We start from the raw sequence: 24,302 nt of genomic DNA, 5'->3' as shown, positions 1-24,302 counted from the left end.
TGGTAAAAAAAAAACTAAGAAACATGGTGAATATTACTAATGCGTTCTGGCAGTAAGAGAAACAATACTAACATTATGACAAAATAAATCACTGCACAGATCTCAATTATTTCATTGTTAATATATTTTAATGATTTATTTCATTGATATTACACTTCATGAAAAAATTTTCTTTTTTATTAAAGGCCCCCTAAATCAAATTTGAACCCCGATATGAACGAACAACAATTCTGCCTTATCACAGCAGTATTATTATTCATTGTTGTCACATTTAAAATGATCAGTACTCCTTCAATGATCTCCGCTGCTGGCTTGCAGGCCTGTTGAGAAAATCCTAAATATGTGCCTGTAGCAGCAGCTGTGGGTCCCATACATGTTGTTTTGAATCTGCCTTCAGCCCAGTGTCGCTGTCAGTCCTAAAAATAACTGCAGAAACGACAGGCAGTCCACCCCAATGACTTGGCAAAAACTTTCCGCCATGCTGCTCACTCCATGTTGATCTAAGCAGCCGCTCCAATCAGCTTTTTTCCACTGGAAGGATGAGCCATCATTTTAATTCTCTGCTTCTCTGGTGAGTTTTTCTTCTCATTGATGATGATTCTTCACTTAATTTTACAGTTAATAATGACAAGAAATGTAAGTCAGGCAATATATGAGTCATACTATGACACCAAAGAGCAGCCAAGGGTACTTTGTGCTCATTGTAACTACACAGTGGTGCCACAGTTTGATAATCAAGACATTTTTTAAGACGGTGATAGATAAGGAGAACATGTTTTCGAACTACCACCATTTTTTGTAAGTATAACCAACAAAATAATCCTGCTGTTTGCTTGTTTTCCAAGTTGCTGTTTCTCTGTATGATGCATTTACTTCAAAAGTCTCTTCCAAATAAAATACCCCGTCGGGCTCCATGGTTTCTTTTGTTATTAAACCTTTTTTTAATTACTTTTCAACTCGTATAGCGATTTTACAAACAACATACCAACAGAAACCAAAGACAGTGCAAAAACCCCACAAAAACAACAATACTATTTTTTTTTATTTTTTTTGGTGTGGTTCTGTGTTTAGCAACCGGGAACTTTCTGTTTCATGGATGTATTATTAGCTGTTTTGTTTTCAAAAGCTGGAAGTGGCAGCAGACCATGACATGCTAGCTGGACTGTTCTGCCAGATATTGGTAATCTCTGTTACACTTTCTCAGGCTCAATCATTTCAATAGTTTTGGGATTTTGGACTTAATGGTAAAGTTATTTCTGAACTTTTGTGAAAAATAAACATTGCTCATATTGTTTTAAAGATATTGTTCTTCATGTTTATGTTTCGTCTGTACTTTTAGATAAGAGCTGAACTCAACTGTTGACCGCCCCTGCTGAAACAACATTTGACCAACATTTTGAGCTGAAGTTGATCATGGTCCGCAATGTGGATGACCTGGACTTCTGCCTGTCCTCCCATCCTCAGAGCATCCTGGAGGGCTTGCGTTCCCTCTGCTCTCACCCCAAACTCATCGACGTAACACTGAGCGCTGGCGGCCGGGATTTCCCCTGCCACCGTGGCGTACTGGCTCTCTGCAGCATGTACTTCCGCTGCATGTTCTCAGGGGACTTCGTGGAGAGCATCGCTGCCCGTGTGGAGCTTCAAGATGTTGACCCTGATATACTCAGCTGCTTGCTTGACTTCGCCTACACAGGCAAGCTGACCATCAACCAGAGCAATGTGGAGGGTTTGATCTGCACCTCCAGCCAGCTGCAATTCCAGACCGTTCGATCCGTGTGCAGCCGATACCTCCAGCACCAGATCAATGCAACCAACTGCCTGGGAATCCTGGAGTTTGGGGAGATCCACGGCTGCCCCGAGGTGGTGGCCAAAGCCTGGGCCTTCCTCCTGGAGAACTTGGAGTCTGTGCAACAAGGTGAGGAGTTTCTATTTTTGGGAAAAGACAGGCTGGTGTCCTGCCTGTCTGACGAGAGACTCCAAATCCGGTCAGAGTGCACTCGTGTGGAGGCCATCCTCAAATGGGTTAGTCACCACAAGGAGTCTCGACTCTGCCACCTTCCTGAACTCCTCACCTTGTCCCGTCTCTTTCTACTCAGCCTGGACTACCTGGCTGACACCCTGCTGAAGGACAGTCTGGTGCAGGCCTCGCCCAGCTGCAGGGAGGCTGTGGAAAAACTCCACAGAGAGGTTTGTGAGCTCACACTTAATTTCTCGTTTATATTTGATGAATCGGAGTAAATTCCCAACAACAATTCTGACTTTTACTTTTTTAGAAAATGGATTTGGCACCAGAATATCTGGACAGACTGAGCTCTCAGAGTCCACAACCAAACCTGCAAGAAGTTCTGTTTGTCATGGGAGGTCGTTCACTGGATGACTCGGATGATGAAGATGACTCAGATGAAAATGAGGACCGAGACCCCAGACTGCAAAGACTGCTGCACAGGAACTGTGCTTTCTACAACACAAAGACTAGTAAAAAAAATAATCCTCCAACTATCAAAATTTCAAGCTAGATTTCAGGTTTCAGATTCCATTTTAATTCCCGAATTTGTTGTGAAATGTCTGTCTGATTCCTCAAAACAGTTTGGCAGATGTCAATGGTCGTTAAATGCAGCGTTAACAGAAAAATGGCTCTGCGGAAATGTGGTCTGGATGTGACAAAATTGGATCATCTTCTCAGTTCCTCAAATGAACGTTTTATTGGGCAGACTTGAGGAAAGCGTTATGTTTTTCACATGGGATATTAAGGAAAAGATTGTTGCATCCCATTTTAGAATTTCTGGTTTTATGTGCAGGCACGACAGCTCTGGCCAGAAGTTGAACATCTGCCAGAAAAGTTACGTTTCACGACTGCTTCAGGCCACCGAGCAATAAACTAGCAGTCACTTACTTTGACCTAAATGGTCCTTGAGGACATTTTTGCATCTAATTTTCCTCTTATACATTTGTCATGTACACACTGTATTTGGGAATAGTTTTATCTTCAGTAGTTTGCTTTACTCTCTGGTCCTCAACATTAACTATCGTGCCTTTTCCGTGTAGAAAAGTGGCATGAGCTCCCTAATTTCCCCAATCCCAACAAGTGGGGTTACTCCATGGTCTGCTTGAACAACGATGTGTATGTCACAGGTGAGTCAAGTGTATGCAACACTTTTATACAACAAAACCTTTAAGGCAAATATCAAAGAAGTAAAAACAAACAGCTTTGAGTGTTGGAAGGCAAAACCACGTCACACTTTTCACTAAGTGCTCTTTGTCTGTCTGACAGGGGGCTCGCGAGGTTCGAATACAAACACCTGGTCGACCACAGAGACCTGGAAGTACATCACAAGAGAGGGGAGATGGGTTACCGTGGCACCCATGCTCTGGCCTCGCACTAACCACACTTCGGCAACGCTCAACGGGGAGATTTACGTCATCGGAGGTAAGAAAATAAATATCTTCCTTGCATGTGGTGCCTCAAACCTGCAGTGCGGTGGAAAAGCCTGATAAACTCCAGGAGCTCATCTGCTCCTCAGTTGCTTACGTCCGCTCCTCCGAGGTGATTTTTTAAGAATTGGCTTGTAGTTCTCCCATGTGGTGGAATATTGTCAAGTACAGCCAGGTGCTGAGAGCAGGGAAGGTTACATGGTGCTGCATCTCTCTGTAGATAGAATATTTAATGTCAATGAGAACATGATTTCACCTCATTTTTCCCCTTTAGGAACGACGTCGAACCGGGTTGAGGTTGAACATTACGACCCTTACAACGACACCTGGGCCTTGACGTGCCCCGCCTTAAGATATGTGACAAACTTCACCGCCACAGCGTGTCACGGGAAGCTCTATGTGATTGGGTCGTGTGCAGTCAAATACAATGCACTGACCATGCAGTGCTACAACCCTGTTATAGGTAAGGAGGCTCTGAGCACCGTATCACTTCTGCCAGATTAAAACACAATGTCTCCTGTGTGACTTTTATTACTCAAATATTAATACAAATCTTTAAAATATGTGAACATTTGTTCTTATATTTTCATAATGTATGCAGTCCTGGTGGATTCATCTGTAACAATCTTCTGAATAATGTTCAGTTTTCCATTGCGTGTGTGTCAAAAGAGCTGTTTGTCCCCAATTCTTTATCACGTTTGTGCTTTGCTAGTTATAGTATTTTAACCCTCACATGGCCCAACATCGCTTCCTTCTATATTTACTTTAGAACTTAGAAATAACACACAGAGATTTTATTTTCTAGTGTTGGCTGTAACACAGTTTTTGTCGGACGTTTAGAAGAAAAATGATTCTCCACATGGTGATTGCTGATCTCTTAGTGTTAAGCTCTCTTTTCAATTGGACTATAAATGTGTGTATACATGTTATATTGAGTGCCTGTCATTAGTGATCAGCCTTTACTGATAAAGCAGTTTTGTGAGGAAAGGATTATTAGTGTTATTGTGTTTAATCAGTCTGAAGTGGCATTTTTATTGTTTCCATCTCTTTTTACTAGTTTACAAAATCCAGCCTTGATATATATTTCAGTATGGATGTTTGTTTCTTTTTTTTTTTACTTAGTCTGCTAATTGATGTATGTGTTAAACATTTTTTTTATTTTTTTTTTTATAGATAACTGGATCAGCATATGTTCCCCCTTCATCCCAAAGTATTTGTCCTCTCCTCGGTCTGTCTGTGTGGATGGAACTATATATCTGGTTGCTGACAACACGAAGAAAGTTTACTCATATGATCCAGAGGTGAACATGTGGCAGAAGGTAGGTTCAGAAATCACTGCTGACTGCAAGAAAAGTAATACACGCATATATGTGAATGCTAATTTAAAAATAACACAGCAAAAATAATCAGTTTTTTACTCCTCTAATTTGAATTCTTTCACCCTCTCTTTAGGTGCAGCTTCTTCACATGCTCCATGAGAACGGTGGCCTCGTAACCCTGGGCGGAAAGCTGTTTGTCACCGGAGGCCATTGGAAAGGTATGGAGGGGGACTACGGGGTGGAAGTGGAGGTTTACAACCGAGCGTCCAACACCTGGGAGTTGGAGGGCTTCCTCCCAAGACTTTGGTTCTACAGTGGAGTCTGCACCATCTTCCTAGATCCATCCCAGTGGCCTGATGTTTTCCCCGTAGAGTCAACATAATGCACTCCTGTCCTGATGGGGTTAAACTCAGGGTCACAGGGACACGTTCCCCTGTCCCCCTTATATCCATGTTATAATGCTATTGGAATGTTTATCCCAGGATGTCGTTGTGCCTTAGAATAGTGTGTTACTTGATCCGCAAGTATTCTTGGATGTTTTTTTGTTTTTTTTTAGGGTTGTGCTTGGCTGCTCAGCAGGTGTTTATTTACACTTCGTATCATGTGTTTGAGATCTGACTTCCTTTTGCGTTATTGAATTGTGCTTGTGAATCATTACATCTTAGTAGAACTAGTTTGTGGGCTACTGTTTTTTAAGTATTATTATTTTGTGTTGTTGTGTAGACAATCAACTGGAAATGCTCTATTTATGAATAAAATGTGTTCCTGAAAAATGGTCAACCAGATGTAAACCTTCTCCTCTCCAAACCACTGCTGGGTTCACCTTCAGTGCCTTTGATCATTAACCCACTGGAATCCAGTGGGTCGGCTCATGGCGTCTGTCCTGCCATGGAAACACCCAAGCCAGCATTCTGTTTCTGTGGCAACGGCCCGGAAGCGCGTGGTCACCATGGCAACGTCGACCGGGGTTATAGTAGTGCCGCATGGCTGCAGTTCAGACTTTAAAGTTCTGTCTTGAGATTTTCTTTTTTTTTTTTCCAACTCGAAAACCTTTTCTGAGTGCGGGTACTAACTTTGTTCAACATACATATCTGTAGTATTTATTTTATTATTTCATGACGTGCTAGGTTTGTTTGTTTGTTTGTTTGTTTGATTCAACATTTGAGGGCTTTTTGGCGAAAAACTGATTAGCATAAAGCTAGCGAGGTCTTTCACCGTCTAATGTTACGACAACACGTTTCATCGCTGAAGTTGGGCCCGTTTTGCAATGAGTTGTCAACGGGAGCAAGGTGCACACTCACCCGGACTGGAGGCTGTGATTCAGGTCGGTAACATCAGTTTTATTTGTTCAGAACAATATTATGAACGGAAGACAGGTGTTGGTAATTAGACTGAAGATGGCCGAATTTCCTTCTGTAATTTTTGTACACAACAACGCGTTCATTTATCGCTGGTATCACAATACAGAATTAAATAAGTCAATTACTTAAATTAATTACGGTAGACTTTCAGAGCATTTTATTTTCCAGTGGAAAGTAACCATATTTGTTTCTGTACATTTCTGTACTGTACCCAAGTACACTTCAAAGATACTTTATTTGTGTATTTTTTTTATTCATGTTCCCGTATACTTCTGCTCCACAACATTTTATATGAATTTTTGTTGTAGTTACATAGCACTTACAGGTGGTAGTCACTTTACATTATAAAACATGTCGTGCACATCATATGCTCATCTTCTAAAATATGTTAAATTGCTAAGGATGAAAAATGTGTAAAGTTGTAAAAAAAAAAAAAAAAAAAAAAAAAAAACTTGTCCAGTTGCAATCTTTAAATTCTACTCATGATAATACAATAATTTAATAATTAATACCTTAAACATGTGAAAGGATCTACTCTAACACTTTAAGCACTGTTTGGTTTTTTTGCTTGAGATTAATTTAGAGTAATGTGGTACTTTTAATTTCTGTTATTGCTACTTAACTATAAGACATTTCTTCTACAACTGTAGTCCAACCCCAAAAAAATAAAAATAAAGTTGCCCCTTTTGTGCTAAGTGATGTGTTGGTGTGATTGTAGAAGTTGGAAGAGTCTCTGCGTCACTCTGACGGGAGCTCAGGAGAACGGAGCCTGACACTACAAGGTGATGGACATGAATCTGGAGCTGCAGCCATGCCTATCTCCACTCGCGTACGCCAGATCATCACCCGCAACCTGACTGAGCAGCCTGCTGGTAGGAGAGAGAGCTTTAATTGTAATTGCCAGACAAAAGCACTGAATGCTTCCAGTGCAAACAAAAACTCTGCCTTGTTAGATATCAGTTCTCATGACTGTTTGTCCCGTGTGGTAAGACTGACACTTCTGTATGCATGATCTGTTTCCTTGTCCCAGGTGAGAGCTCTGAGGTCAGCGAGCTGGAGGAGATCGGGGCCCGGAGGGAGCTGCAGTCTCCTAGCCAGATGGAGCGTGACCAGCCGCTAGTCAAACAGACCAGTCTCACAGACAGGGTAAGAGTGACACAGGGCAGCAACACACTCTCAGGCCAAGGTCAAGATGTGGAACAATTTTTACATTTTTAGCATCCGTTGCACCCATGCTATTCTAGCTGGATGTTTGTTCTGTAATCCAAAAGGAAAAAAACTAACTGAACTAAAACTATGTCACCAAAAATTATATAACAGACCACATGGAATGCACAGGTGAGTCACCAAGGTAAGTGCTGCTGAAACATATATTATCTACCCATTCTTCATTTGCAATACACGGAAAATGTCGTTTTTCTGTGTTTTGTCAGAGCGTGTAACCACTCACACCTCATCAATTAGTATTTCTGAATACTTATTTCTTCAGAAGATGTTTACTATTTCCCACCCCAGCTGTGGCAAATGTTGTTTACAATGTCACTTGTTAAGGCAGCTCTTAGAGGAGTTGGAGAACTGTAGAGGGTAAATTTGATGCAGTTGTGTTTGGAGGTGAGATCAGGAAGGTCAGAAACACTCGAGCATTCACTGCAAAAAAGCTGCATGTTTTTTAAATGGAATAAAGTTACAGTCAACATCAGTGTAGCACAACTCTTTCCAGCGGGGAAAGCCCTTTGAGGCTGAACAAACAAACAGTGTAGGAAGATTGAAACAACTTTGCATGTACTGTAATGAAAACTTAACAGGGAATAGGACAGAATAAACAGAGTCACGATTGAATTAATGTACCTGTACATATTTTTATACATTTGTAATTAATTGGTGGCTGCAGTATGACAGTTTACGAATGAGAGTTCGTACTGTATAAGCATCCATTGTGCAGGTGAGTGTGTGTGGGTGCGACTGGATACATGTGCGTGTGTGTATGTGTTTGTAAGTGTAAATAAGAGAGGGGAGGGTGATTCATGAAGGGTTTCCTTGTGGTCTGCTCAGGTAGACTCAGACCCCCTGTGCTCACGAGGACCGGCGTCTCCCTCCATTGCCCCCCCATGGTTGCCCCTCCGTGTAGCGGCTGCTGTTTTGGGGAAATTTGTGAAGGTCACTGGCCTCCTCCCTCGAGGCTGTCGAAGAAAAAGCTCATTTTTCACGGTGCACAAAGCTGCCATTTGTGATAACACTGCTCTCATTCTGCTGCTTAAATCTAATGAACTCCTACTGCTTGCTTTGCTCTGAGAACTTATTTTAAAACTATGGCTATAAATATAACTTAATTAGCTTGGCAGATATATATAGCCTATTTATTTTGTTGGTATTTTTAGATGTGTGAAAAAGCACTAAACAGAAAAATGCGAGGCAAGTGTTGCTGATATTTCATGCTCAAACATCAGAGGAGCAATTTGAATCTGCGTTTTTGTATGTGGTAGTGTCTCGCAGGTCAAGCGGTTCATTACGAGACTCCTGTCATGACTCGTCTGTTCAAGTAAAAGCTCCTGTCTTCTCCTTATTATTTTCTCAAATATTTTCTGTTCTGCAAACACAGCATGATTGTTTGGCAGCTTTGCTTGTATGTGATGTTAATGCAGTGTGCAAACCAGTGCCCGAGAGCCAAATATGCTGCTTTGACTATGGCAAATTGATGAAGCCAACGTTCAGGCCAACCGTCTTTTATGTTTTCAGCTTTCTCCTTCAACATTTACTGCTGAAGGGATCAAATCACTGAATATGTCACAGTAGGATCTATTTAGTTTGTCATTGTATTTCAATGCCTATTTTTTAGACAATTTAGTTCTGCTTGTTGGCATTCAGTATTTATATTGATATCAATATAAACATAAATCTAGTTTTGCTGGCCTTGAACTGCATACATTTTGTTTCTATCTTTTAAAATGATAACATATTTTCAGCGTATAGTTTCTTGACACCTCTGTGGTTCCATGAGAACTGCTTCAGTCAGCATTTCTCCCAGTTTGACCCAAGCTTGAACTTTCTTTCCTGGATAATTTACATGGATTTTTGTAATTGACTTTGTCTTAATAATTTGCAACTCTCCTCTGTACATTCTCTCAAGGGTAGAAGTACAAGCCCAGTGGATCTCTCATGTTCTTTTTACAGTTTGTGGTTGTGTGTTTTCTATACAAGTGGGGACCAGATATGACCATTCCCATACAGTAATAGCCATATACAGTTGCAGGCTGACAGCGGGAGTATGCCCCCTGCAGTTCCGGAAGCCAAACTAACAGCTCCTGTAACTACTTCAGGGCCATTTACTTACCTTTTACCTTTTGTGATCAGGTTGATGCAACGTACTTTTCATTCCAATTTGTCAAACCCAATATATACAGTGCCAAGACAAATACAAAAAACAAGGTGTTATTTTCTCCATGGGGTTTAATCTTCCCATCTACAAAACATTACTATATATTTGTTACTTAGTAAAGTTCCCGCAGATTTTGTGACAGTGGACTTTCAATTGACAACCTTTCAATGATGAGGAGGCTCCAGGTAATCCCATCTTTCAAAATTATGGAAAATATTACGCAAATGCAGAGACATATAATGTGATAATTATTGAGCTTTAGAGGTGCTGGATCGGTGGTGGCAGACTTTGGACAGAGCCAGGATAGCTGCTTCCAGTATTTTTACTAAGCCTAGCTAAGCATCTGCTGGCTATAACGTCTTATGTTGTGGTATGGGGGTGGTGTCGATCCTCACATTTAACTCTCCACAAGAAATCAAATATTCACAAAATGTCAAACTATTCCTTTAAAGTGTTGTTTTTCAGTTGGAAACAAAGTTGCCCCCGTTGATAGCACATATGTCATAATTTCAGTGGAAGTTGATCCTCCAAAAAATGTGCGACAGTTTAGAAACATCCATAATCCCCAATTTTCCCCCCAGATTTTCTTGGGTCTCTTTGAGCTGACAGAAGACTATTAAGGCAACTCTGAAAGCCTTCCTCTGTCATGCTCCGTGATCTCTGGTGACCCCAGAAAATTGCACCTGAACCAGGATAAACCTTGACCCAGTTTGTGAGTCGGATGGCCTCGGGAGGTTGGAGAACATGTCGGGGTGAATTCTGAACCCTCTGTGTTGCTTTTGGAGCGCTGCCACTGTGCATTTTCTGAGACGTAGACATTCATACTCCACTCCCTGCACACTTAAGCGACGGCCTGCACAATACTGCGGTGTGGCAGTCAGTTGGATAAAGATAACTCCCGCTGAATGATTTCTGACACCAACTGCCATTTGCCATTGCCCTCTGGAATCTTGAATCCCCTGAGTCTCCCCATAAGAAGCCTGTCAAACATAGTTGGAGCAGATAAAGTCTGTTTTTAGGGATTGTGTTACTGTCCTCTTTTACCCTGCTACCCCCCTCTGTTTCCAGTTTGTTTTCCCTGCTGGCACTAACCCATTCATTTAGGCTGCAGTTTGAATGGAACACTGCCAAAAAGTCTGACTCTCTCAACTATCAATGAAAATTGTAAAAATTAATTGCCCTCCCCAGAGAAAATATGCTTAAAAGCCCCTCTGAAAACTGAATTTGTGATGAAAGTATTCCATTAAACCTTTCAGCATTTGACGCTAGGCTTCTCGTGTTACCTGACTTTAAAGGCAAACATAAAGCACACTTTTCAGTTCTTTTTCACATGTCCAAAATGTCTAATCAGATGTGAAGTCTTGAACTGATTGTATGTATGACATTGTCTTTGCCGAGGGGGGGGACATGAAGTGCTGCAGGACCACATGCTTGTGAGTACACAGCATGTATTATTAGTTTGCCATACTTACACAGCTCGCTTGTATGCCATTACAGAAGCCGTCCCCGTGACCAAAGAGTTCACTACACAGCAACATGCTCGCAGCAGTCCCTCCTCCTCTCTCCTATTCTCCCTGTTTGTTATCCCACATTGTGTAATTACCATCAGTGATGATACATAAACAGCTTTCACAATCAGCTGGGGCTCTTTCACGGAGTCAGCACTCAGGAGGTAATGTGAGGGGAGGGGTGGGAGCGGGTATGTTGTTCAAGTAGGATAGTAAGTTTTTGGGCAGCTTGGGGGCGATGGACATCCGCTCCAGCTGTGTTTAGGAATCTGACAGATAGTGCACTCCATTAATTCCCTTTATTAAGCCTCTGGGCCCAGGCCAAGCCAGAGAAAACGATTGCAGCTGTAACCCTTCACATGCTGGCTGGACTGTGCACACATGGCCAGATGTCACCCTGGGTGAGCCAGAGATAGAAAGAAAGAGGTCTGAGGTCGTGGACTGGATTCTGGATGTGCTTTAAAGCGTTTATCCGTCTTAAAAACAGGTATAGATCCACACATGTTTAAAAAACAACTTTGGAAATGCAAAGCAAATCTTAAGACTTTTCACAAAACCCAGTTGAATTGTTAGATAAACAGGTGAGCTATCAGATCTCCATATGCTGTGACATTAGGTCAGTTAGAGAATATTGTAATCATAACTTGGTAACTGGATGGATTGGATTTTGATCTACCACATGAGCAAGGCAGCAACATTTGGCCCAAACACCAAAGCCTTCATGAGGGCCTTGAAAATGATTCTCTTGTTGCTTGTTGGCAGATGAATCAAAGCGATATTATCCCTTGATGTTGTTTGAAATATTTATCAAAAGAGACAATACAAGGAGTGGCACAAATCATAAATATCAAGAAATATAAAAAAAAAAAAAAAAAAAAAAAAAAAAGAAAGGAAAAAAAAAAAAGCTAATTCAAAGCACATTTTAAGAGCCTGAAAATTCTTACACTTTGGAACCATAAGCAGGGCTCAAGAAACAGATACTTGGGAATAAATAAAAAAAATTAAAAAAAACATAGCAACCATATGGAGGCATAAAACATACCATGACATAAAGGTTGTTTTTGAATGAAATGCATTTTGGACATCATTGCAGAATGGCAGCGGATGACCTCAAGGATTCAGCTACAGTGGGATTGAGCTCAGCTCTCTTTAAGGAGCCGTGGAGGCTGCTCAAGAGTGATTTTACTCTGAAGCAGATCATAAACAGCAAAGGGTGTTCAGTGAGCACACTTCTGGGCCCCCAGTAAGCCCTGTAAACCCTGGAGTTAGGGCAGATGGAGGACTGGGATTACTGGCTTCTCTCTTTTGCCTTTAGAGTCACCACTGTATGGGTGTGTTGTGAAGAACAAGGAGTTCAAGCTCACTTGGAGCTGTGGGTGATGAGATTTAATGATGCAAGGGAAGATGGTGGCGTAGGAGAGTTTTCGTGAAGGTGGGGGTCTCCTCACCAGACTGTTATGGCGCCCTCTTGGGAGCTTCCTGCACGGAGCATGGCTAATCCAGAGCAGCCCCCGGCCTCCTGCTTTATAGCTGACAGGGGAGAAACCATAAAAAAGCGTCATCTCTGTAGTGTGCGGTGTAGGGGTGAGGCGCTGGCAGGGAGCCCACACACTGCAGCCATGTATGAAAAAGCGCAAACAAGCCGCCACATCAGGGCAGGGCGGGGACCCTCAGGAGTTGCCAGGGACACCTGGTCATTGAGTGCACAGCAAGGTACTGTGGGGAGGGTGCAGTCCACAGCAGTGACAGTTGTTTACAGATCTGAACTGCACATACTTAATCTGTAAAACACTGATAACAATGTATATCCCAGTTTGCCCATGTAGAAACAGAGCTGTGAGATTTGCATGACCGTCCAGCTCCTGAGGATGTGGTGTGTCCCTGCAGACCCCACAGTCCAAAGGAAAAAATAGGACATGTGAGAAATGATAAAAGTTATATGTCTAGTTGTGATATGACAGTGACCTGATGACAGTTTGCAGTTTGCAGCTCTAGAAGTTTCACTGTTTGTATAATTTTTTTTTAAATATTTTGATTACCTACAAGTTTGTTGGGGGCTATGTGCTGGTGAAGGTGCACTTTGGAACTTTCTTGCAGACAAAGTTTTGTTATATTCAGTATTATTCACTAAAATACATCGTTGGGGCTTTGTTACTCTACGTGTTACCGCCGACAACTGTTGATCATTGTAGTAATGTAAAACAAATAGCGGGCCTGTGTCAGCTCATGCAGGTGTGCATTTGTCTGTCTGCACAAACAAGAAAGGACACACTTGTTAAAATATTGCTCCATTGTGCTGCTGGTTGAAAATGTATCAGTACAACCTGAACTGAAATGACGAGGATCCTTCATCTGAATCCTGCCTCACCTTCTCGTAGAAATATTTTGAACATCTACCTTATCAAAGTGTTATTGTATGATGTGCTCACTTGGTGCCCTTTTACAGAACGTTTTTTTTTTTTTTTGCACTAGCGTCACCAATTGTATTTGAGCCATGATGTTGACTGTGTACCTCTGGGACAGAGAAATGATGTGGAGATCATTGAGTCTTTTGTGTTTATGAGTGTCTTTTTATCAGGATGAGTTTGATTTAGTTTTGGATATATTTGTATGAGTTGCACTGCATCCGCATTATATCTTTCTACAAGTCTTTAATTGTAGATTATGTGCTATGGTAAGCTTTGTGCTCTATGGCTATGCATCCAAGGTGTAGTTATTAAATGCACGCTTGTTAGTAAGTCCATGTTATTGCTATAGTTGTGCCAAATACTTGAAAAGATGCATAATCACTAAGGCTCCACACACAGCTGTTTCCAGGAGTCCCTTTAAACACAGCTGCTGCAGTTGTGTGTGTTTCAAACACTCCACCCATGTTGTTCTTCCCTTTTCAGTCCCTAAAGCTGTCACCTCAACAACGGGCAGTAAAAGAAGTTTTTGTGCTCTCCGGGTCCTCAGAGAAAAACACCAAAAGGCGCAGAGCCAAGTGCGTGATGGCCGTCGGTGTAGTTTGTAGTATAAATTTCTGAAAAGGGCATTTGAAAATGTGTTAATAATGGTGGCGAAGTGGCTGGGTCCAGTGTTGAACAGTGAGACTATTGTCTTGGCTCTCTTGGAGCCTGCTGGAGAGATTAAGCACCCAGAGAAGAGATGAGGTACAGAGGAGAGGAGGGAGGGGGTGGGTCGCAGAGTTGATTTGAAGGGCTTGGATGGTGGTTTGGAGTGTGTTACAGGGGAGGGGGCTCCCTCGCTCTCGCTCTCTTCCTCTCTTTTTAAATGAGAAGTCGGCAAGGGCAGCTGGAGGCACGCAGTGTTGTAGTGCTCCAGGGCCATGTGGTTTCTATTAGTGAGGACAGGGTGTCTGGCACCAGGATACAGAGTGGGTGGTGCACAGGGAGTTTAGGTTGTATGAGGTTGAGAGGTTACAGGACATTTGGATTTCAGATATGGGAGAGAATATGAGAATCCACATTGAGAAAGACCAGGACATTTGTATCTGTGTTTTTAGATGCGTTTGACAGATACACCCATACAGGCATAAACACCAAGATACAAACATGCTGCACTTAGACCTCCACAGCCTGACATGAATTGTGTCCTACCTAAACCCCATCTTTAAAACTAGCCATTGTTTGTTTGTTAACCCTGCCAATACTGCTGCTTTCTAGATTTTTCTATCCAATCAAATGCTGATCATTGTTATTGTGGGGGACATACAATATGAATATTTATTTTCCTAAGTATTAATGAAATTCAGCATTGAACCATGTCGTGAGTAATCACAAATGTTTGATTGTACAGAAAGGTGTTGGTTTTTTTTGGCATGAACATGCATTTATAGAATACATGAAAAATGCATTCAGCAAAGTTCCCATGCACTAACTTTACTTGCTCTCGAACAGGTTTCACAGTGGACTATTGGAAAACTGACTCATCTGAACTCAGACTTATCTTTTAGCCCAACTATTGCGTCATGCAATACACCCTATCTTTCGGAAAAGTGAAGTTGACGTATTGTTTTATTGGAATGCAGTTCAACACCATCAACGAGAACAGCATTAAAAAGTAGCATTAAATTAGCATTACAAATTGATTAGAGTCAATCAATGTCTCTCTGACCCATTTTTAGTTAAACAGAATATGATACATTTTGCAGAGGAAAGACTGATGGCACAGTTTCTGCAATGGATTGCAAGATTATACAGGTGTACCTTATAAACAAAACAAAGTGCATGTATGCTGGTGTACACTGATGTGCAACCTGCTAAAGCCCCCTTGTTGCTTCTCTGTCCAGCTCGATCAGATACTGATGCTGCAGTCAGCAGCGGACTCAGACCAGGACAGTGTACCACCAGGATCCATGCAGCTACAGAACAAGGAGAAGTCCTACAGACAAAAACTGCAGGTCTACCAGGAAGCCCAGCAGAGACAAGCCCAACTTGTTCAGAAGCTGCAGACCAAGGTGGCTAGAAATGGATCTCACTATTCATGCATTCTCATATGTGAGAGTTAAAGTTCCTTTGGCACCTTACCTTTGTTTGTACATGCTAGGTTCTTCAGTACAAGAAGAGGTGTGGGGAACTAGAAGATCAGGTGCTGGAGAAGACTTCAGAGTCTGAAAGGACGAGATTGTTGGTGCGTCTAGACGGCAGCATCACCGTGAATAATTAGTATTGTTTACATATACAGTTAATGTCCAGATTTAAGTCTAATAGGCTCACTAGGCTCATCGAGACGCAAGTCTGCTCCTCACATACAAACACACTGAAATGGTTTGAACTAATTGATATTATAATATTTACAAAAAATTCTAAACAATGTTTACGTGTTCAACTCATGTTTATCACTTCAATGTGACTTAAAATTAATTTAAACATGAAACGGCCCAGTCGTTATATCTCCGTATAAGAATTAATACAAATACATACTTTGTCAAGTGTTTTTCTATGAACTATAAAAGTCATTTAGACAATGACTAAAGGAATCATACTTAACTGGAAAATAAAACATTGGTTTTGTCCTCTCGTTGTGAATTTGGCCACTCAAATAATAAATAAATGACAGTAAATATTTGCATTATGTTGTAAATAGAAGGCAATTTAAGACTTACAGATGGACAGACCAGTCATGTTGTGAATAAGATTTGGACTTTTGTTTAAATGTGTTTAATTCATCTAAATATTATTCTTGGCTGCGTAGCCCCCGCAGATATTTGTATTAGTAGATTTACTCTGTAATTATGTTGTTTCATAAATATTCAGTGCTGCTAACCTTCTGCTGCTGCCATATACTGAAGTGTTATCAGGATGCCAGTAGTAGTGGTGGTGGTGTGTGTGTGTGTGTGTGTGTGTGTGTGTGTGTGTGTGTGTGTGTGTGTGTGTGTGTGTGTGTGTGTGTGTGTGTGTTCAGCTGCAGGCCCACCTGGACTCAGCCGAGCGTCAGCAGCGGGCAGAGCAGGATCTCAACATGACTCTCCAGAATAAGTGTGTCCAGCTGGAGGAGGAGCAGAAGAGGTGAGTGATGGGCACTATGCAGAGCAGGTAGCGAGGTTAACCTGCCAATAAAGAAACTTGTGCAGCTTCTGTATTCATAAATAATACATTTCAGGGGAAAAGTGCACAAAGTTTAGAATGCAGGAATCAGAAAACCTGCCTCAGCAGGGAGTTTCTATTTGGCACCACACTTAGAACAGTACATTCATGAATACGCCTATTAGAAATGTGCTCCTGTTTTCTGTCTGTTTCCTGTGGAGAAGAAGAAGTTAAGTCAAAATATTTCTGAGAAATGTGTGGAGCAGAGCTATTCCCAGCAGCTGCTTCAGCTTCCCTGCAGTTTTCCGCTGCCCTTGCTGCAGGGAGAAGGCAGAACCTGCCCCTAGCAGATAACCTCAGCATCCAATTTGTCAGAGAAAATTTGTGGGACTGTTGTTGGCTCTGTTCTCCAAAGCACTTTAATAATGTTTCACATTAAGTGTGGGCCAGCCTCTTGAGCTGACGCCATATTTTAATGCCCCATGATTTGTACAATTATGGAGCTTTATTTCAAATACCCATGCTAGAAACATTGCCAGGAACTGATCAATTTTACTGCCCCAAAATATCACTCATTGTGGAGTTAACTAGTGCTAACCACTAAAGTGTTTTGTAATATAAGTACATTGTAGCGATAAGTCCGCAATCATTACTTACACAGTGGCATCACTGAATCCTTCTTTCATCACATCTCAGTTCCCTTTAAACACAATATCATCCCGAACATGCAAACATGGGTCTCACTCTCTCAGACAGATAACCCAACACAACAATGTGGCGTGCGTCACTTTACTGGGTGTGTGTTGAGTGTGAAAATGATGTAAACATTTTGTAAATGACTCTACAAGTAGATCTGGTTGAAATTAAATTTAAGTTGACACAGACATTATAAAACTGTCGCACATGTTCACCCTGTGAGTGCGGTTAGCGAGGGTGGATCTAAAGGCTAGAGATGTACGAGTGATGTGCTGAAGTTTGGGTGCTGTGGCGAGGTTTATAGAAGGATGTAAAGACAATCATTTGTCATTGTGTCATAAGACTTGTTGTTTCCAGGTGTGCCGACCTCAGCCAAGTGAACTCCATGCTGCGGGAGCAACTGGAGCAGGCAGGCACCGTCAACAAGGGGCTGACAGAGAGCTTATGGAGGGCCCGAGAAGACGTCGAGTTGTGTGATACTCGTCTACGCAGAGAGCAAGAGGTGAGAAAAACCACAAAAATGAAGTCGGGAAGAAAAAAACAGGCCGAGCTCAAGTTCATCCCTTCCTGCGCACAGATTGTGCAATTAAAGTCCTGTTGAGTTCACATGGGGTAGGAATTCCATTCATAGCCAGTTTCGGCAATTCACTCTCATTCCCTGTTCATTTCATTGCTATGATTTTTGAGTTGTTGTTTCCTGTGAAAACATTCCAACTGCTGAGGGGGAGGAAAACTTTGTACAAACAATCTGGCGTTCGTGCTGTAAATGGGCTACATCTGTTGATTCAGGGAAATCCGATTATTTGTATGGGTGCCAGTGTGAGTGCAGGAGTTCCAGTGTTGCATCTGTTTGGGATCACAATCACATGAAAGGTTGCTGCAAGCAAACCTTCCCACCTACCCTCCAGTCTCTAGTCCCCTCGTCTGCTCGTCTCTGCAGACGTGTGCCTCCCGGTCGAGTCGTGAACAGGCTCGTGTCAGAGCACTGTGGCGCCAGGCCGCCTCCCTGCGGAGCACTTTCACCCAGCTAAGGACTTTCACTGACAGGTGAGTGTGGCGCGCTGCCAGAATCCCTCCGGTGACACAGGAACCTCCACCTCTCCTGTGTCTCACACTCAAGACTGTGACTACAATCCATCTCTCAGCCAGAGATCAAAGTGGAAGAGGTCAGCAGGGTCGCTGGTCCCCCTGCTTATTGTTTCCTCACTGGGGGGACAGATGGCTTAAGGTGCCTGGGCTCACTGTTGAAATCATCCATCAGGACAAAGCTTGAACTCTTGAATTGAGGAACACTTGGCTTTTATAAAGTTGAACCACTGTATTGAAGAGTCATTTTTTTGTAAAAGCTTTGTCATGTCAGAGGCTGTACTGTAATTTAAACTGAAGACTTCAAAGTGAGCCCTGATCCCAGAGCTTAATCACAGCAGACATCCATCATCTTCAAATACAAACAGACTGTTTTTTAATTAGACTAATAGCTCACAACTGTATGAATGAAACCAGCATGTCATTGCTCCTTACCCTTTCAGATCTTTCATATGTTATGGGACATTCTGTAATCCGTGTTGTACCCTTTTCAACAGAACTCTGTCCGATGTGCGCGGGGAGTGCGTCGCTGCCAGCCGGCGGCTACATGTTGCTTGTATGAACTTAGAGGCCAGAGTAACACAAGGGAGCACCTGTAGTGGTGTGGAGATGTCAGCACTGGAGAGGCAGCTTAAAGGAAGCTTAAAAGAGGCCATGCAGCTTCAGGGTCGCTGGGATGCAGAGAAAGTCGAACTTAACTCCAGGTAACGTCATCTCCGAATCTATCTATCTATCTGGGTCTGTTTATAATAAGGAGTCTTGTGGAAATGGCAGCCAAAATAACTTAATTTGGTTTAATGGCCATTAGATGATAGTTTTAAAGTTAATATTGGAAGTTTAATTGAAAAAGCCCAAAACTTATCTCTCAGAATGTAATTATTTTTTCTCCATGAACTCAGGACTCATTTTCCTACAGTCTGTGGGCTAATAGAACTGATGTGGACTGTCAGAATGAAATAAACTGAAATATACATCAAACTAAAATAGAAGTTCTGAGTTTGAGGTCATGTATAGTGGAACCGTTTGATCACATTCTTCTGTTGCCTGAAAGGAAAGCCAAATTTAATCCCCTAGATGAAACCTCAGAACTACACATGCTGTAGACATTCAAGCTAGTTTCAGTGAGCTGGTGCTGTTGTGCTGATATAAAAGAATCACGTTCTTTCTACCATCTCTTGTGCACTTTAGTTAGACGACTGCAGGAATGTCTCTGCTTTTGTATTCTGGATCTAAACTGCTTTTGATCTCATCATCAAAAGTAATTGTTAATCCCACTATTCTATGTGCAGAATATGATAGTGTTGATGGTCTAGTAGGAAGAATACATGCCAATCTCTCTCTCTTTTCAAAGTCTCAGGAATTGTGTGTGTGTGTGTGTGTGTGTGTGTGTGTGTGTGTGTGTGTGTGTGTGTGTATCTCTTTCTCTCTTTCTCTTTCTCTTTCTCTGTCCATTTCCATACCCGTTGGTCTGTGTAGAGTCCTAGAACTGACCGACACATTGAAGCATCTCCGGAGCCAGAACAGTGAGAAGGATGCAAGCCTCAACACCATGCACATCAGTCTGGACAGGATGGTGGGAATCAGCAGTGGGAGGTGGCAGATTGACGGGTGGTTAAGAGGGTTAAATTGGCTCTAGTCTGAACTTTAGGCTTTGATAAAGTCCACAACTTCCTAGTCTAGAGGGCTCCTGTCTGGGGAATGTCGGACTTCGCTCTCTGTGTGCTGCTTATCTGACTTAAATGGTTTCCTGCTCAGGAGACGAGGAGAACAGAGGATAAAGCAGAGATGGAAATACTTCACACAGAGATCCAAGTCCTCCAAAAGACTTTATACCATGTTCAACAGGTCAGAACATAACAAAGTACTGAACCTAAGGAAATTGTGCACTTTGTTAGCAGATGAGGACATAAATCCTTTTCTATTTCCACTCTAACTGATTTCCAGTTGGTTGGCAGTGAGAGTGAGAGCTGTGGCTCTGACATTGTGTCTTCCTCACCTCTCCACGGCCGGCCTCCTCTGAGGAATCCTGTCGTTATAGCTGTACAGAACGCTCTCTCCAAGCACCAGAAACAAACACAGGTATAACAAATGTATCTATTTCAGAGAAACAATATTCTCAACACTTTTTAATGACATTTAACTTGATCAATCATACACTCACATACAACCGCAGGACCTGCGTGCATGTCTGGAAGCTGCTCTGGAGCAGGTGGACACGCTGCGGGATCACCTACAGGAGAGGGACGCCGAGAGGAGGAGGTTGGAGCAGGAGATCCAGGAAGTGAGGAGGGAAAGTCAGGAGGCTAAGAAAGCTCTGGAGGAAAGCCTCAGAGACAACAGCAGATATCGCTGCTCAGTGGAGCTCATCTCCAGGTACACCGTGATCAAGCACTTTCTTATCCTTTTTCATGAGACTGCGTTGTGACTGTGGTATTTCTGAAATTCCTAGTACACGAAGAAGCGTAATGTTTTCCGAATAAAGAAGAGTTTCATGAAATGAGCACAACTTCGATCCTTCTCCTTCAATCTTGAAATTGCCATTATGCCTAAATGTTGCTTTTAAAAAAAATGTTGGATGTTTAATAATGCAGATCGTTATCAGAACATATTTAAATGTACTGAAATTGTAAAAAGAAGTTTTATTTTGTTGTTAAGTGTTTTGTGGTTTGATATGGTTTTATTAGTGTGATGATGAATTTTGCAATAACTGGCTTTACACATGAACTGTCTCTTTCTTCTCCTTTGCCTCTCTGTTGGTCCACAGTGAGAAAGGAAGCATGGAGAAGCTGCTCTCAGGGCTGCAGCAGGAGGTGGACTCCCAGCACGCCGAGCTGGAGGTGCAGCGGAGCTCGTCGCTGGAGCTCCAGAGACAGCGGGACCTCCTGAGGCAGCAGAGGGAGGATCTGGAGATGCAGCTGGCACGCCAGCATATGGAGGCCCAAAGAGGGTACAAACACGAGCCCAGAGAATGACCATTATACAACACACATCCTGTCAAGCGTGATTGTTTTCAAGCTCCGTTTGTTTAGAGTTCAGATCAGTAACACATGTCATTCTCCGGCCGGCAATGCACCCAGATGACATTTGGAGGAAAATGTAAATGATTTACATAGCATTACTGCACTCATGCAAGAGGGATACTTTTTTCTCTTTTTTGGGGTTTCTTTTGCTAAAAAAATTTGATTAACTGAGAATTGGAGCAGGACATGCGATCAAGCAAAAAAAAAAAAAAAAAAAAAAACTCAGCGTTCAGGCCTTTGGCACCAACATTTATCCATTTTTCAAAGTTAGATTAGGATTGTGTGTGGGACCGAAACAGTGTGAGAAAGTTATTATGTGATACATTTTATGTTTCAGTGAGAGAAGTCTACAAGAGCTTGAAGGGAAGCACTCAGATCTGCGGAGGGAACTTGTGACAGTGAAGGAGGCTCTGAGTCATGTCGCCCTGCAGAAGGAGGTGTTGGAGGATGACAAGGCCAGCCTCGCTCTGGCTCTCACGAAGGTCAACTGCTGTGCTTTTACTCCAGCTATCCTGATACTAGACGGCCCTCTCCGGGGTTTTGATTGTTTATGTCCTTCTAATATTAATGATTCACTCCACAGATGGAGTCCCAGAGTGCTGCACAGGAGTTCGCCCTCACCAAACTGCAGAAACAAGAGGGTGCCCTGAAAGATTCTCTCGCCAAAATGGCTGCCCTTAGTGAAGGCTTAGCCCAAGACAAGGTGGAGCTCAATCGAATTCTGCTGCAGGTCAGTATCCGTGTACTCGCCCTGAAACACTAATGGAAGGCAGTGAACATAACAGCAGTGAAATAATTTGGTTTCCTTTCCAGACAGAAGGGGAGAAGACTGAGCTTGCCGAGCGTAGACGGGAAGCCGAAGTGGAGCGGACGGCGGCCAGAGAGGACACAGCACGGGCACAAAAGGAGATGATGAATCTGCTTGCTGAGAAACAAGCCCTGGAGATCTCACACAACCACTCACAGGTCTGCCAGAGGCTCGAAGCAGAGCTGAGCCTCCTGCAGAGGGAGAAAGCTCAGGCCCTGGAGAAGCACTCCCAGGTCAGGGACCCTCCGGCCGCTCACACTCCTCCCGGTGCCACCACCCGGGAGAGCTATGTTGATGTTATTAATAGCTTTCAGCAGGTTCATGGAGCTCGCTGTCACATTAGAATGTATAGGAGCTGCTTCACACATCTGCCGTGTATTTTTCAAATGGGATGTGGAGAGCAGTTTGAGTCCCGATGTGTGTTTTATGAGTAACTTGGGAAATAACAAGCAGAGGATCTTCATGAACAAATGTGAACTGGAAAAGATAAATAGATAGACACATAATATCCATTTGGGGTTTAGTGAATGTGCCGATAAATTAACACCTAAAGTATTCCCATTCGTCCTCAGCAGATACAGATCTCCCTGCTCCGTCCCCTAAAGAATGACAGGAATCCTTTCCTGTTTTATTATCTGTTCTGAATGTGAAGCTGGGATATTCATGTTGATCTGAGCTAGAATATAACAAACCTAAATAATTTTACAAATTCCATCCAAACATTTTCAGATAGCTTTTCTGTAAAAATAAATCACTTTCGGATAAAACAAGCTCTGGAGTGGCCTCCACTGCACTAAGCTCATGTTTCGTCCCCTTATTGGGTGCCACTCATGTCCGTAACATTGGTGTAATTCATCCACCTTAATATTTACCTAAAGAGAGGCTGACAGACATTGTGTGCAAATATTAAATATCAGGTTGTTTTGAGATCTTATTGATTATACTGAACACTGATTGGCAGCCTCTGTTTAAAAACATAAAGAAGATGATTACAGTAAAAAAAAAAAAAAAAAAAAATCGGTTTCAAAATAGAGCATTATCTTTGTTTGATTAACAATACGAGGATGGATGGGTGTGTGGGTGGGTGGGTGTGTGGGTTGATGGATGAGTGTGTGGGTGGGTGGATGCGTGGGTGGATGGATGGATGGGTGGGTGGGTGCATAGATGAATCCTCTCCTCAGCACCTCCAATACTTATTTTTTGAAGTCTAACAGATGCTTAAAACAATTCAGCAAGCACATCAACATATTCCCAGCTTATTATTTCTATTTCTAGCTATACTGTAGCACTTGTGGTGTGTCGTAGTAACTGAAGTGTTAAGAAAAAAGTCCTTATCCCACTAATCATTATTGTTTTGCTTCAGGCATTGCATTTGTTATGACTCTGTAGTTCCTATACGCCAACACAAAGCACTTCAAGTTTGTTTAATTTATGCTTCATAACAGCAAAAAGAGGAGGATGTAGAGTTCAGTGTTTGTAAAATGTAAAGGCTGGATGATTCATTCTAAATTTTGGCAGGTCACGCTCCCCTTCGTGAAAAATGTCTTGTAATTCCTTTGTAAAATGTAAAAATATTGTATTTTTTAATGCATATACTTATATACTCTATTATGACAGCTTGAAGTAAAAGTTTGCCTTGTTTATTTGTGCATGCTGGTTTCCAGGTCAAAAGGCAGATGCAGGCTGTGACAGAGAAGCTGTGTGCGTGCATGAAGGAGCTTGAGACACAGACCACAGCCATAAAGAGAGCTATCCATGACAGGGAGGAGCTGGCCAAGGACAAGGCAGCGCTGGATGTCAAGCTAAACTCTGCTGACCGAAAGGCCTGTGGTCTCACGCAGGAGCTGGTTTCACTGAGGTCTGTGTGTGTGTGTGTGTGTGTGTGTGTGTGTGTGTGTGTGTGTGTGTGTGTGTGTGTGTGTGTGTGTGTGTGCGTGCGTGTGCGTGTGCGTGTGTGTATTTGTTTGTGTGGTCTGACTTCTGAAATTCTTAGGACCAATTTGATATTTAAAAAACAGATTTCCCCAGTTTGTTTTCAGCAGTTTCATTCAGCATAAATGACAATTGTTAGCGTCAAGGTTGGACCCAGTGTGTGTGTGCCTGTGTGTGTTTGTTTAAGTAACACCAATTGCCATTATGTATTTGGGGTCATTTAGATGTTTTAAGCT

General features: G+C 42.4%; 2 protein-coding genes across 3 annotated transcripts in view; both read left to right on the top strand.

Annotated features, from left to right (window-relative positions):
* Nucleotides 1-357: 357 nt before the first annotated feature.
* On the top strand, nt 358-5,531 carry klhl30 (kelch-like family member 30). 2 transcript variants are annotated; one of them, XM_069150884.1, is made up of 8 exons: nt 358-571; nt 1,340-2,187; nt 2,274-2,475; nt 3,046-3,132; nt 3,272-3,427; nt 3,707-3,895; nt 4,606-4,751; nt 4,885-5,531. In XM_069150884.1, exons 2-8 carry the CDS (start codon nt 1,414-1,416, stop codon nt 5,131-5,133), a joined length of 1,803 nt encoding a protein of 600 aa, XP_069006985.1. In that variant the 5' UTR covers nt 358-571; nt 1,340-1,413; the 3' UTR covers nt 5,134-5,531. The 2 variants fall into 2 exon arrangements, with proteins under 2 accessions (XP_069006985.1, XP_069006986.1); XM_069150885.1 differs by lacking the exon at nt 358-571 and adding an exon at nt 621-798.
* A 78-nt stretch (nt 5,532-5,609) lies between these two features.
* Nucleotides 5,610-24,302, top strand: part of crocc2 (ciliary rootlet coiled-coil, rootletin family member 2) — a 30,109-nt gene continuing 11,416 nt past the window's right edge. The window contains exons 1-18 of the mRNA XM_069150882.1: nt 5,610-6,075; nt 6,831-6,984; nt 7,143-7,258; nt 15,288-15,455; nt 15,545-15,628; nt 16,403-16,506; nt 17,578-17,722; nt 18,161-18,267; nt 18,804-19,010; nt 19,783-19,879; nt 20,062-20,151; nt 20,251-20,385; nt 20,480-20,679; nt 21,071-21,253; nt 21,664-21,808; nt 21,910-22,056; nt 22,140-22,367; nt 23,799-23,992. Of these exons, the coding sequence (XP_069006983.1) occupies nt 6,019-6,075; nt 6,831-6,984; nt 7,143-7,258; nt 15,288-15,455; nt 15,545-15,628; nt 16,403-16,506; nt 17,578-17,722; nt 18,161-18,267; nt 18,804-19,010; nt 19,783-19,879; nt 20,062-20,151; nt 20,251-20,385; nt 20,480-20,679; nt 21,071-21,253; nt 21,664-21,808; nt 21,910-22,056; nt 22,140-22,367; nt 23,799-23,992 (2,561 nt within the window). The 5' untranslated portion in view covers nt 5,610-6,018. The remainder of the gene's footprint in view (nt 6,076-6,830; nt 6,985-7,142; nt 7,259-15,287; nt 15,456-15,544; nt 15,629-16,402; nt 16,507-17,577; nt 17,723-18,160; nt 18,268-18,803; nt 19,011-19,782; nt 19,880-20,061; nt 20,152-20,250; nt 20,386-20,479; nt 20,680-21,070; nt 21,254-21,663; nt 21,809-21,909; nt 22,057-22,139; nt 22,368-23,798; nt 23,993-24,302) is intronic.

Source organism: Embiotoca jacksoni, unplaced genomic scaffold (genome assembly GCF_022577435.1).
Source record: "Embiotoca jacksoni isolate LCO1_2020_lvr unplaced genomic scaffold, fEmbJac1.0.p SCAF_16, whole genome shotgun sequence".
Classification (NCBI taxonomy): domain Eukaryota; kingdom Metazoa; phylum Chordata; class Actinopteri; family Embiotocidae; genus Embiotoca; species Embiotoca jacksoni.
The sequence above is the reverse complement of the archived record's forward strand: the minus strand, read 5'-3'. Positions and strand labels throughout refer to the sequence as shown.